Source organism: Jatropha curcas, chromosome 2 (genome assembly GCF_041381405.1).
Source record: "Jatropha curcas cultivar XTBG-Jc1 chromosome 2, XTBG_Jcur_1.0, whole genome shotgun sequence".
In the NCBI taxonomy this organism is placed as follows: domain Eukaryota; kingdom Viridiplantae; phylum Streptophyta; class Magnoliopsida; order Malpighiales; family Euphorbiaceae; genus Jatropha; species Jatropha curcas.
The window spans coordinates 7,044,835-7,059,242 of NC_143152.1; the positions used below are offsets into that span (position 1 = coordinate 7,044,835).

A 14,408-nucleotide genomic window follows, 5' to 3' on the forward strand; every position below is an offset into this window, starting at 1 on the left:
ATTTGAATTTTATTTAATTAGTTGTATCTATATTTAAATAAAAATTTTATTAGTATGGAGCTTTTCAAAGAGAAATTGTATTAAAATTTTCAATTTATTAAATTTATAATAATTTTGTATTAAAAATTCTTATTTTATTTTAAAAAATATGCTATTAGTTAGTGAAACCACCAAATTTCCTCGATAAACATTTTGACGTGGTTCATCCGCGTGTACAAAGAGCTGTACCCTTTACAATCAGAGCGTTTTAATATTAGGTCTCGATAAAAACCCGTAACACACAGTGATTCACATTATTCCAATACCAGAACACATACAAATAACTATAGATAACAAATAATTATCCAATAATTCATATTTTATTTCTAGCAATCCGACATTCCATCATATCAATAAATCAACATGTATTTAATGCATATATTAATATTTTAAATAAAAATATTAATTATTATCGTCGTGATATTAATAATAGAATTTCAAAATTTTAATTTAGATCTTAATGCAACTTTTCTACTATAATTTTTTTTTAAATGATTTAGAGCTTACAAATGGAAATTTATTAAACAGGAGTTTATTGTAAAGGTTGAAAAGGAGTTTAAAAAAAAAAATTGTTATTATAAATTTAAATCTTCATTTTAGGGTGATATTGTAATAAAATATCATAATTGAAATAAAATTGATTAAGGATCAAAACGGGATAAAATTGCAACAAAGGTCCAAATTGAAGGTTTAAATGCGTTAGCCCTCTTTTCCGCTCGCAAAGCAGCACTCCAGTCCTGTATCTACTACTACTGCAAAAGCCCATTTCTCCCAGTTCCTCTCTCTCTTTCTCGCTCGCGAAGCAGTCAGTCCGACATGAGCCGGTCAGGACAGCCACCAGATCTCAAGAAGTAAGTGCTGTTAATAATGTTAATATATTTAAATCTCCATTTTCTTAATTTTTCTTCTTTGCATTAATTGCTAATTCTTATAGTTTGTTCATGTTGTTGTATTTGGGATTTGCAGGTACATGGACAAGAAACTTCAAAGTAAGCTCCTCTCACTCTCCTTCAACGATTTGCTTTTGCCTTCTTTACTTACTACTCATTTGTAATTATTGTTTTCTAAATTGTTCTGTCGTCATTTTTTTTAGGGTTTCAAGTGAACTTTCTTATGTTTCGCAACTTTACAAATTATAAGTTCATGTCCTTGATTTTTTTTTTTTTTAAATTCTTTTTCTTTGCTTATAAATTGCAAACAATGTGTAAGAGCTTCAAATGTGGGTTAGTCCTAATTTGATGAAACAAATTCAATGAAACAACGGTGGGTTAGTCCTAATGTGAAGCAATGAGATTTTTGTTCCCAAGTCGTCTGTGAAAAGTGTGAAGAGTTTGGAATCTAGAAATTTGGAGTTCAATTAATTAATATTTCAGGCATGTCATGGAAACAAAGAATTCGTACAACCGACCATATCTAGTGTGGGATTAAGGCTTAGCTTTGCAGTTGATTTGGATGAATTGTTTGATTGGTTATTCTTGGCACAAATTAATAAGTTTTGAAGTGTGAATGTGATAATAATGTTAGCTCATTTGGCCTTGAGTTGGATTCTCTAGTGCTCTAAATCTGTTTCCAGTCTAGTTTGAGAGATCATACTGACGAAAAAAAAAAAATGGTCCTACCTTGTTATATTTTATTTTAATGCAGGATTTTTGTAGTGAACTTACCTGCGATTTTTATACGGCGATGGTGCTATTGGAACTGCTTTTAATTTAGAATTCATACCATATATTTATTGGCACATTAGGCTATTACAGTCTGCTGGGGGAAATTTGAATCTGTTCAACATGATAAATTCAAGATTCAGGGGCTGTTGCATGTTGGATGAATTGACTACTATGAAAGGTATACACAATGAATGGATGAATTATTTCTTTGATGGGAAAATCTCATATTTTGATTGAATGCAAATCAGATATGAAATGTACAAATAACTGCTTGAATAAAAAAGAGAAAGAAGATATTAATCTTTACTCTTGATTTCCTTGAGCAATTATGTCCTCAAGAAAGCTCCAAAGTTACTGGAAATTCTTTGAAGTAGATATTTGTTTAATTAAAAATAAGCATACTTTACTACTTGGACTGGGAGAAAGCCAAATAAACACTTAGACTTGTAAAGTAAAACCATATGCATTTAAGTCCATTCAATGGATTCTTTTGTAAGTCATGGAAAGTGGTTCTTCTGTCTTAATAATAAACCAGTCAGAATCTCTATTTCATTTTGAAACGTTTCAATTCCAACTTGTTCACAGTTTGTCATGATGTTTTCTACATGTGCTTCTTAGAATTGCTTGATCTTGTTTGAATGAGGGTTTTGTGTGAATCTTTTTTGGCCTCTCACAGTCTGGTGCTTTTGGTTCTTAATAGTGTTGCGTGATTATTTTGATACTTAACATTTTGTCAATTTGTTGCTTCCATGGCTTCCCTTATTTATAATTATCTTGCTTTGGGAAAGATGCAAGCAGATACTATAAGTTTGGAGTTGGTGATGCATGCATGTAGTCATGTGTTGCATAAATTGGCATTAGGATTGAGATTGTTGATTTACCGCTGTTATTCTCTTTAACAATTTATTTATGTGTTTACACAGTCAAGCTGAACGCAAACAGGATGGTGGTCGGAACGCTTCGTGGATTTGACCAGTTTATGAATTTGGTGGTTGACAACACTGTGGAGGTGAATGGTGATGAGAAAAATGACATAGGCATGGTGGTAAGTCTTTTTTGTTTTGTTATTCATTTTTTCAGGTCATAATTTGTTTGTTAAATAGTTAAATTGCCATGATTCTTATATTACTTGCGTTATTAATTGTAGTGTTTTATTGCTGTAGGTGATCAGAGGAAATAGCGTCGTCACTGTTGAAGCTCTGGAACCTGTAAACAAAACACAGTAATTATGGCTTCTTATTAGTACTAGCAATATAGCTTTGAGTCCTATATTTTGGCCAATATGGCTACTTCTAGTTGTTGGACATAGTTATTCTATATTTGCAGATTGAAGGAAGTATTTACCTATTACTTTATCAGTTCTCTTAGATTGCTAGAAATATATTGGCCTGCTATTTTATAAGTAGTTCTTCTGTAGATTTCTTTTCTAGCAAGCTTAGGCTGCTTTTGGATCTATGAGATAATGAGAATAGTAATGAACTAATTATATGCTTCCAGAACTCACTGTTGCTTGATATTTTGTGGATAAGGTGTGAATTTGTTCTCTCTCTCACACACACACACACACACACACTACGAATATGTCAAATTTATAGCGATGAGATCAGAAAATACTAATAAAAAGAACCTGGTGGGTAGGTAGCTGGTTTTGGTGTAACGATGAAAAACTATAGAACTGGACTGTACTTATCAGCAAGTATTAATCAAATCAGGTAAAAAGTTTGACACATTTTGCATATTTTAATATTGCCGTCAGCCACCACACCTTTGGCTTGGTGGACAGTCCGACAGATATGCTCTTGTGTCCTCCAAAGTTTAAAGAAATAAACAAGTTCGCTCATTTCCCATTTGGTGAATTGTTTTACTGAGTGGTTGTACTATCTTTATCATAGTTCGTAAGATATAGACCATTCTATTCAGTATTCATTTCAATTTGACCACAGCCATACCCTTTAATTATATATTTTTTTATTTCTAAATTTTATATTTATTTAGATTGAATAATTATGTTTTTTTTTTTGGTTAGTTAAATTTCCAATTAACAGTCTAATAGTTTCTTGTATATTGATATTATGATTTATTTCTACCATATAAATTTAATTGCTATAAAATCTTATTTTACTTATCTTTACTCAATCATATAAATTAAAATGGTTTGTGGGATTAGGAATATAGATTTTATAGAGTATATATAAAAAATATTTACTATTTCATTATTTATATTTGTTTCAAACTTATTTAAAATTCATCCTCACTGTCTGCACTTATGCTAAACTTGATTAATATTATTAATATATAATCAACCTATCAAAATCTATTTAGCTTTACTACATTAGTTACAAATTTGCTAAATAATATTTTTTTATAATTTCAATTAATAATATATATTGTCATAAAAATAATAATTATATAAAAAAATTAGATCAAGAAAAATTATATATCCAAATGTGAGATTTTTTTTAAAACAAAAATTAACTTTAACGTCTTAGATTTAAATCTCCTTTTGATGTCAAATTAAATAAATAAACAAAAACCTCAGTTTGCTTGTATTTCCCTTTCCCAAGAAGGATAAAAAACTACATATAAATTAAAAACAAAAATACCATTTTCTATGATAAAATAAAGGATTAAGTACGATTTTCCAAGTTCTCCTTTTTCGAGCACTAGAAAAGGCATTTTTTTTTTTTCTTTTGTTTTCTGGGGTTAGATTCTTAGAGACCAAACAGCCGCCCGCGAAATTGGGTTTGAATTTGAAACAGTGCCTTTGCTCTTTACAAGAAGAGTTTTACAACGGTATAATCCTGTTAAAGTTTCTTTTCCAGTATAGCATATATCAGCTTCAGCTTAGGTTCTGTCCTTTCACTTTTCTTGATCTTTACAATTTCCTTTTCTTTTTCCTTTTCTTTTTCAATTATTGGATTGATTTGAAAATCCCGTCAATAACTCGCTGCGGCTAAGACGTTATAGTCTTTTGTTTCACATTGAGGGCTATTTACTAATTCTTAAACTCATTCTTCGATCTCAAATATTTATTCTGCTGTTTAATGTGCAGAATATATGAAATATATTATAAATATTATAAATTTAATGATTTTCTTAAGATACGTGAAATTTCAAATGTGATAAATATTATGAAAAAAAAAAAACTTATCAATTGAATATTACTTAATCTTTCCTTTTAATTGATTGTTAATTAAAATGTTTGAAAGGTAAAATAAGAATAAAATTGATGGATTATATAATTAAATTTTGAAAATATCAAATCCAGACTAATATATTACAGCATATATCAAGAAAATAAATAGTAATTTACTTTTATAAATATTTTTGTATACTATATAATTAGTATATACATTGATCAGAAATAATAACAACATATCATTAGCAATTAACAATAAATAAATAGTAGAGATAAAAGGGTATGTTCGATAAAATTAGTTGTTTTTATAACTGTTAACTGTTTTAATAGTGTTTAGCTGTTACTTGTTTAATAAAATGCTAAAAGTTAAATCTTACATAAGTTAACTTTTTATAAAACGCTACCTTAATCTCTAAAAGCTAGTTCAAACGCTATGTTACTGAATACTGTAAACAATAGTGTTTAACATTTTCATCAATTAAAATACTAAAAGTTACTTAAAAAACTGTTGCTGAACACAGTTAAGATATAAAAATTATAGAATTAAATACCTCTAAAAAAAAAAAAAAAAAACCTCATGTTTGGAAGTGGCACATGTGTTGGGTGAGATTAAGGTTAGGAATTATGATGGCTACATATATTCTTTGTTATTGTGTACTTATATTTGCTTAAAAGACACTTTCACTTTTTGCCTTTGGCATGTACTTTTCTCCAATTATATATTTCTTGCTCTTCATTATTTTTAGTAGACTATCTTACTATGATCTATAAGTTTTCACACTAATAATTATTGAATGGGTTACTATGCATCATGATGTAGAATATGTACTTACTATCATTAATTAAGCATATGATTTAACTATGCAGAGATACTACTCACTATCTTTCTTTTTTGTGATTTAAGATTTTTTAGAGTAATTAAATAAGTAATTAAATCATTTAAATTATAGCAAAATATTCATTAATTTCATTAAATTACTCTTTATCTTATTTAATTACTTTAATCTCATTAATTTTCTCTCCGTTAATTTACCACTAAAATTAAGGCTACGTTTGTTTTTATAAAATAACTTGCAGAAAAATATTTTTTTTATAATTTTCCGTTATTTGGAGCGGCGTTTAGGAAAATAAGTAAACGAAAAATATTTTCCTGATCAAAAGGAAAACTAATTATAGAAATGGATTTAGAAAATTAATTATTATGTTAATAGAGATTGGAGTAAAATTGGAAAAGATTAAAAAATACTCCTTAATATTCTCAAAGTGATAAATAATTTAAAAAAAAAATAACTTCTAAAAAATGACAGGTGAAAGCAAAAAAGTTTTACATTATAATCATGATTAACTCTTTCAAGTGTTCATAATTTACCTTAAAAATACATAATTATCTAATACTTAATGATTCAAACAAGTGAAAACATAATTAAATAGTGAAAAGAAATGAGATGAGGCAAGTAGTGGATGATTCAAACAAGTAGGTATGCAAAAGTTAATAATATAAACTATCATTAAATGCAATTTAAAAAAACAGATTTTGTTTTAGAAAAAAAAAAGTCAAGCGACTTATTAATTATTTATTTGAACTTAATTCAATTTTATCTTGATTCATTTATAATTTCTAATTAAGAAAAATTTGTAACTAATTTACATTTTAATATATTACTATCAAGTTAATTTTTGAATTCGCTAATAAATATCATTATTGAATTGGTTTGAGAATATTACACGATTTATATTAAACTCCGATATTGAATTATTGAACTTATCAAACTAATTTAAATAATTTTTTTAATTGAATATTGATTTTTTAAAAAAAAAATTGAATATTGAAAAATTAAAGCGGGTTTATTCATTTACCGTGTAGATCTTATTCTTCAATTTCTTCACTATTTATATAATATACAAAAAGAGAATAATTTTCCTTATATGGAAGCCAAGTGTAAATAGCACAATTTATCATTTGGCAATATTTTTTTGATTATAGAATGACAAATGTTAGAAATCTAAAGTCAGAATTCTAAATTAAGTTGTTGGATTGATTTTTTTTAAAAAAAATTAAGTTTATTGATAACTGAACCGATCAATGTGCAGTCTAGAGCTAACCTTTTTCCATTTCAATTTATTTATTGCAATTTTCATTAAAATTTCTCTCTTTAATAGGAAATAATTCTAGAGTATGGCAAAGACGAATGACTTGCCAAGATTATCGAAATATATTTTTAGTTATAACAAGAGTATTTTTAATCATTCATTAATAAAAAAAAAGACAAAAAACAAATTTAAAAAAAACACTTGATTTTTTCTTGGTAATAAAAAAAACTTTGTTGATTAGCTTATTGTATGAAGTAGTCTCATATACCACGAGTTAAGTGCATGGACATTAGGAATGAGATATGAGAACGTAAAGAATACGACAATCTTTTAAAAAAAAAAAAAAATATCTACACGGTTAGGACATATTACACTAAATAATTATAATACATTAATATTTCAAATAAATAAACAATTATTTCTAATAAATCATAAACATAAAATAAAAAAATACTTATTTTTTATTTCAATATAATTAGTTAAATTATCAAAATTATTATTATTACTGAAAAATACATTAGTAGTAGTCATATCATGCATAACTTTTATTATTGCATACTTTGGTAAAAAGATTCACATGATACTTAAGGAGACACATTTTAGTATTGTAACTTCTTTCGCATATCTCAATGAGATATAATTTTGTAATGCATTTCACAATAATTTTATTATATAATTTTATTATCTTTAAATGATATTATAAAAAATTATTTTATTCTTTAATAATGTTCCGCGCGCATCGTGCGAATTCTAACCCTAGTTTCAATAATAATAATAAGAATAATAATAATAATAATAATAATAAAAGTAAACTACCAGATGAGAGAGAGAGAGAGAGAGAGAGAAATGTCGTAGAACCATAGGATGTTACTTGTTAGGTAGCTGGTGGGACCAAAATGCTGACATAATTAGCGTATAATACTAAGAGTTTAGTAATTAATATTAATAGTTGAATTAGGCTTAAGCCTAAGACTATGTGGTCCTATTTTTTAATTTCACTTGAGTCTCACAACTGTCAGAACCAGTTGGCTTTGCGTAGGACAAGCTTTCTTTATAGAGATGACCTCCTCAGGATACCTGTCATTCCCTTGTTTGTATTATTTATTTATTTAAGTAAGATTGGGTTCCCTTGGAATTTGAATTTATTCTATCCAATAATCAATTAATATTTCCAGAGATGCAAAGAATCAAACTGCATATTCCTTTTGATTTCCCTTCCACTTGCAAAAATTTAGGCAAGTAAGACACAAAAAGAATGGGTAACATCTAAATTTCTGTCTAATCATATATTATAAGTAAAGAATAAGAAATCCAAAAATACCATATTCGATATGGTGTTTTTAGTCATTAATTATTTAAATACAGTTAATCTCCGTACGTCTTATTTATAAAAGATGTAGAGAGTAAGATATTTTAAGTATGAGATCTATCTACCATAAATGTTATAATAATCAGTTTAACAAACGTTATAATTAATTTAGGGAATTTTATTCGAAGGGATAAATTTCTTTCTGCTGTAGTCCAACATGTTTCCTTCTGCTGTAGTTCAACATGTTCTCCTGATTCATTAGGCATAGGATAGGATGTATATATAAGAAAAAAAAAATCACTCTCACCTAATATTATAACATTTGTACTGTCTAGTCTTCAAAGAATTGATAGAATAATTTTTTACAGGTTTTTCCATCCCTTGTCCTAAATCATTTTTATTTGGCACAATTAGATTTTCTTTAATCATGTTCATGTCTAGTAAATTATCTTTGAAAATGGTGTGTGTATATAAAAAATCATACCATTTTATTTCAAGTGTCACTTTAATTCTTTTCTACTTTATGTCATTTTAAAAAATTACAAAAATTAAAAAATATTAATCATTTTTTTAATTTTATTATTTTCTCTTGATATATTCACTAAGAATATATTAATTATGCATAATATTGATAAAAAGGTCATTTAATTAATTATAACTTTTTTCAGAATTTTATTTTATAATTTTCTTAATTTTATTATCTTAAAATATAAGAAAAATACGGATTATATTAGTAAATAAATAATTACATGATATCCCTCACTGTCGATAAAAGAAATACTCTCTCTATTTTAAATTATAGTTTCAAATATTTTTCCATAAAATTTATTTTTAACTATAAAATTTTTTTTCTTATTTTTCTATATATTCTCTTAAAAATCCTAAAAACTGTATATTAACAATTCCTTGAAACTTCAAAATAGGATGAAAAGTTAGTATATCAAGATCAAAATTAATTATTTTAAGATTTTTCTCCACTAATTAATAAATTCAACTAGTATTGGTTATTTACATGAATTATTATATAAGGGTATTGTGAAAAAATAAAAAATATATATTTTTAAAAATATAAATGAGACTATTATTTTAAAACACTAAAAAAGAAAAATAAGATCATAATTTTGAGAGGAAAGTAGTAAAAATTTATTTTAATGAAAAAAATTACTTTATCTAATATATATTGAAAGGAAAAAAAATTTTTAGTTCAAAAAAAATTAATCACTAATAATTTATATATCCACAACAATATGTAGTCAATTTTAGTTGTACTTGGCCATAATATAAAAATTTAATTAGGACTACATAATTGAAAAAATAAATTTTATTTTTTTTAAATAAAAAATGGAAAAAAAATTATTTAGATTTGAAGTTATGATATCTTCCATTATAAAATAAAATTTGGTCCAACTACTTATTATAACATTTTGCACATTGGGGTAAACCAAATTAAAAAAAACCTTAAATGAATAAATTAAGGGTTAGAATCTTAAAGGAGATTAATCATATATTGTTATGAAATTCGTGGATAACTTAAAAAAGGAAAATTAAAAGTTAAAAGGATTGTTTCTACCTCTGTGAAAAGTCCAACACACCCCTATTGTGATGTGGCAAATATTTAGAGAGATGAACAAGTGAACAGAAACATCTTCGGATTGCTTATACAAGATAAAAGAAACGGAAGTATAATATAAAGAGCTGGCCTACTCTCTCTCTCTCTCTCTCTCTCTCTCCTTCCATGCCTGTTAGGCTATTACCTTAGTTATACTTCTTCTCTCTTTCTCTCTCTAAAACATGCCAAGTTCTGTACTTTGTCTCTCTTTCTTTCCTGTTTGCTTCTTGAAGCCTCATATCTAAGCCAGCCAAGATAAGAGAGAAAGAAAACAAAAAAGAAAGAAAATCAAAAGTGATGATAGACACGTCTTACCACACCCACAAAACCATTCCTTCAATCCAACTCTACATGCCCACATTCACAAATCTTGACCTTCTCTTAGAAAACCCAATAAAATAAAAATCAAGAAAACAAATTAAGTAATACCCAAATAAGACCATTTCTTGTTTTCAATTCTTTGACACTAAAATTGAAAAAGAAATTTGTCTTTCTTTAATTTCCCCTAAAACTAACAATGACTGAAGTACTTCAATCATCCCCATCTCACTTCCCTTCTTCTTCAAGCTCTTCTTCCACCCCATGTGTCAACAATGATATTTCTCACCAACAACTCTCACATAGCCCCACTAGACCCCAAGAAATAGACGAAGAAGAAGTATTACAAGAAGAGGAACAGGAGGATAGGTCCATAGACAGGAAAGAAAGGGAGAGGGAAGGGGATCAGTTGTCAATTCTTGAACTTTTGGTTGCTGCTTTTAGGAGGTCCGTTGTTGGGTGTAGTATTACTGCTACTGCTGGGAGTAAGGAGCTTTGCAATATGGAGATTGGGTTGCCCACTAATGTTAGACATGTTGCCCATGTTACTTTTGATAGGTTTAATGGGTTTCTTGGCTTGCCTGTTGAGTTTGAGCCTGAGGTTCCTAGGAGAGCTCCTAGTGCCAGGTCAGTTTCGAAAGTGAACTTGGTTTAATTTTTCTTTTTGGGACGTTTTGAGAATTATAATTTCATTTTTCGCTTGAATTGAGTACTCTTTGAATGTTTCTTGAGACCCTATTTATAGGTTTGGCTCTTTCTTGAAGTACTTTGTTTGACTTTTCTGTCTCTGTTGAATTCATGAATTGTTTGGGTCACTCTTAATTTTCACTTTTTGTCCTCTTAATTGTAATACATTTTCTTGCTTTGTCATCGTCCGAAATATTTCTTTTACTTCAACGTCCTATGTGCCTGCATCATGAGTCATCCGTTTGGGTAGAATGTGAATATTTTCTTTTTAACTTTTGCCAACTTACATGCTGTTCTTCAGGTTACTTATTGAATTTGTAATTGTAGTTGCACCATCCTTTCCCACTTTCCCCAAAAAATTGTAATTCAAATTTTAATTTGTAGTTGCACCAAACTTTCCCACTATAAAATTCTGAAGTCTTAATTGTTTTTAATGTTTTGCAATGAATATTATTTGCTCTGATGATTGAAAAACAAAAAGAAATTTTGTAAGGCTTTTAGGAACTAGAACTTTATGGAAGAGTCACCCAACTCAGAGATCAGTACTTAATTTTTCAGTGTGGTTTTCTTCATTTATGATTTTTTGGAGATCCAACAATTATAGTTGCTTCAGATCTTCCTTCATCTTCATAGTATGTTAGAGGAAAATTGACTGTATTACCTGCATCTATAGTATGTCTTGTTTTATGGTTGCCTTCTCTTTGTTAATTTGATGAGTGCACTGCTGGATATTGAATCTTAAGTTGTAATTGGATTAGCACGAGTGGTTTATGCCAATTAGTTAAATTGGTAAATTCTGTTGGAAACCATAATTGAAACCTTAGGTTAAGTCATCTTTGGAGTTTGAATGTTGTTTTTCCTTGTGAGTTGTAAACTTCTTGCAACTATTTGACATTGCATAGCTACTTCTTCCCCATATTTAGGTGGGCTCGTAAAGAATTTCTCAATTTGTTCTATCTGAAAAATCCACTCACTGTATTGAGCCATTCTCGCTTATTGAGTCACTTATTGATGTTTAATGGCTGTGATATATACAGCTTATTTCATTTAGAATGGGCAAATTAGGTAGCTTTGGCATTTTATGATGATAAATTACTGCAGCTATATCTAGACCAACACCCGTGCCTCCTACATACAGTAAAGTTATTTAGGTTGCTCTAAAAGAGAGTGTTTTGTTATGGTCCATGTGCTTCTTCGTTATGATTCATTTTGATTCCATTTTCTTAGCAAATGTCACAAGTAACTTATAATTATGTATGTGCAGTATATCATTTGATGATATCTACTCGACTTATTTCTCTGTCCAAAGTATTCTGGATATATATACTCTTCTGTCTTTTCCCCTGTTAAAGTCCCTAAGCTAATATCTTATTGTTGACTAATTATCTACAGTGCAACTGTTTTTGGAGTTTCAACTGAGTCCATGCAGCTTTCATATGACTCCAGAGGGAATAGTGTGCCCACGATACTCTTGATGATGCAAAGGCAACTGTATGCCCAAGGAGGTTTGCAGGTATGTGTTCTTTCCTTCTGTCTCATTTATATACCAGCTGAATTGAGTAGAGCAAGCGACATCCTAGGCCAACCATGCAACACCATTCATTTGGGGTAGAAGCTTATCTTTTGTGCACAGTTTTGTTGTTTGTAGGTTATAAGAAAACTAGTTGGCAAATTTATTCGATAAAGAGGAAGAGAGATCTGATAATATTGGTCTTCGAATTGCATAAGTATCAAAATTCAACGAGAACTGAAGTTTTGAATTTGATTGAACAGGCAGAGGGAATTTTCAGAATTAATGCCGAGAACAGCCAAGAGGAGTATGTTAGGGAACAGCTAAATAGGGGAGTGATTCCACAGGGCATTGATGTGCATTGCTTGGCTGGGCTCATAAAGGTATTATACAGCCTTTTGCATTATATGTCGATAACTCTCCATTGTTGACATGAAAAATTTTCAAATTTACATTATTTTTCCACATTTGTAAATTTTGTAGGCTTGGTTTAGGGAACTCCCAACTGGTGTCTTGGACTCTCTTTCACAAGAGCAGGTAATGCAATCTCAGTCCGAGGAAGAATGTGTTCAGCTTGCAAGGCTCCTTCCTCCAACGGAAGCTGCTCTATTGGATTGGGCAGTAAACCTAATGGCTGATGTTGCACAACTAGAGCATCTGAACAAGATGAATGCACGGAATGTTGCTATGGTTTTTGCACCAAACATGACCCAAGTGAGTAAAATGGTGTATATTTCTCATATTTTTGTGTAAATGACCTATACCATGCGTTGCATAGTGATTATAATTGCTATTCTTAACAACCCTACTTAAACTCTTTTCGAATTGGCTACATACACATTCATCATGTTTTTGAAGGGTGGTTATGCATTTATCACTTTACAAAAAGGATTTGTTCACAAGGGATAAGAGGGGCTGATGCTTAGTTGAAGAAATTTTCATCATTTGGTCCTAAGCAAAATGTTAATATTGGAATATATATTAGAATGCCAAATTTTTTCGAACCCATTATCAGATCACTAAAATACATATATGACCTGCTGATCAAAATATGTTGCAATGATGCCCTTTTAACACTTTCTATTGCAGATGTCAGATCCATTAACTGCATTGATGTATGCTGTCCAAGTAATGAACTTTCTCAAGACTCTTATTGTAAGAACACTTCGGGAGAGAGAAGAATCTGTGATAGAACCAGCTCCTGTGTCCCGTCTCGAGCCTTCTGATGAGAGTGGACACCACAGCTCTTCTCAATCAACTTTTCTCGAGGCCAATGAGGAGTTCACCGAGGAAATTGAAGACGAGAAAGTATTTGTTTCTGAAGAACCTACTGTAGGGAGCCCTCCTCAGTCTAGTCAAGATGATTCAACTACCAAATGTCAAAAATTCCTGAATTCTATTGAGAACATTCCTGGAGTAAATCGGTCTCTGGTCGATAATTGTCCTTGTGAAGTTGTGAACACACTAACAAATGAAAACTTAGAGGGTGGCTTTTCAAGTAAGAGAGGCGTCCTAGTAAAAACTGCCAGGAACAGAACTGGTCAATCAAGTAACTCAATTCTCAAGAAGGGGTCCAAAAGGTTGACTGAGCAGGTCATGGTTGGAGCAGCAGGAACTGTAGAGAAGACCAAAGGAACAAGTATAGTAGGCTGTATAAATCCTAGGACAGAGCTGTTTGAAGCTTGGCGGTGAACAGTGCCAATGCTGCCAGCTGTGGGGGATTTGCCAACTGATGAAACAAGTTGGCACATTCTGAGTGTGGGTTTCCTTTAGAAATGTTGTGTATGATTTTCTGTGTGCTTTTTTTTCCTTTTCATATATGTTTATCGGTGTTCATTAACATGTGGGTCTTCATGTTTAATCTTTCTTTCTTAACCTGTTGTAACACCTCCTTAGTATAGCATCTAATGAATTGAAATTCATTGTTTCTCTTTCTTCAGAGCATTAACAAGATTCCAACTTTGAATTGCTGTAGTTCAGTAACAGGATAATATTTTAATCCAAACGGCTCCATTCACAGTTATGTTTATAAGATGGGATTA

The 14,408-nt window shown here is 29.6% G+C and overlaps 2 protein-coding genes across 3 annotated transcripts; both read left to right on the forward strand.

Annotated features, from left to right (window-relative positions):
* The first annotated feature begins 733 nt into the window (after positions 1-733).
* On the forward strand, positions 734-3,202 carry LOC105634702 (putative small nuclear ribonucleoprotein G). Of its 2 annotated transcripts, XM_012217596.4 has the most exons (4): positions 734-890; positions 1,006-1,028; positions 2,627-2,748; positions 2,867-3,202. In XM_012217596.4, exons 1-4 carry the CDS (start codon positions 856-858, stop codon positions 2,927-2,929), a joined length of 243 nt encoding a protein of 80 aa, XP_012072986.1. In that variant the 5' UTR covers positions 734-855; the 3' UTR covers positions 2,930-3,202. The 2 variants fall into 2 exon arrangements, with proteins under 2 accessions (XP_012072986.1, XP_089573494.1); XM_089717368.1 differs by lacking the exons at positions 734-890; positions 1,006-1,028 and adding an exon at positions 1,742-1,881.
* A 6,727-nt stretch (positions 3,203-9,929) lies between these two features.
* On the forward strand, positions 9,930-14,299 carry LOC105634701 (rho GTPase-activating protein 4). Its single transcript, XM_012217595.4, has 5 exons — positions 9,930-10,796; positions 12,249-12,369; positions 12,630-12,749; positions 12,850-13,080; positions 13,456-14,299. Exons 1-5 carry the CDS (start codon positions 10,369-10,371, stop codon positions 14,056-14,058), a joined length of 1,503 nt encoding a protein of 500 aa, XP_012072985.1. The 5' UTR covers positions 9,930-10,368; the 3' UTR covers positions 14,059-14,299.
* The last annotated feature ends 109 nt before the right edge of the window (positions 14,300-14,408 follow it).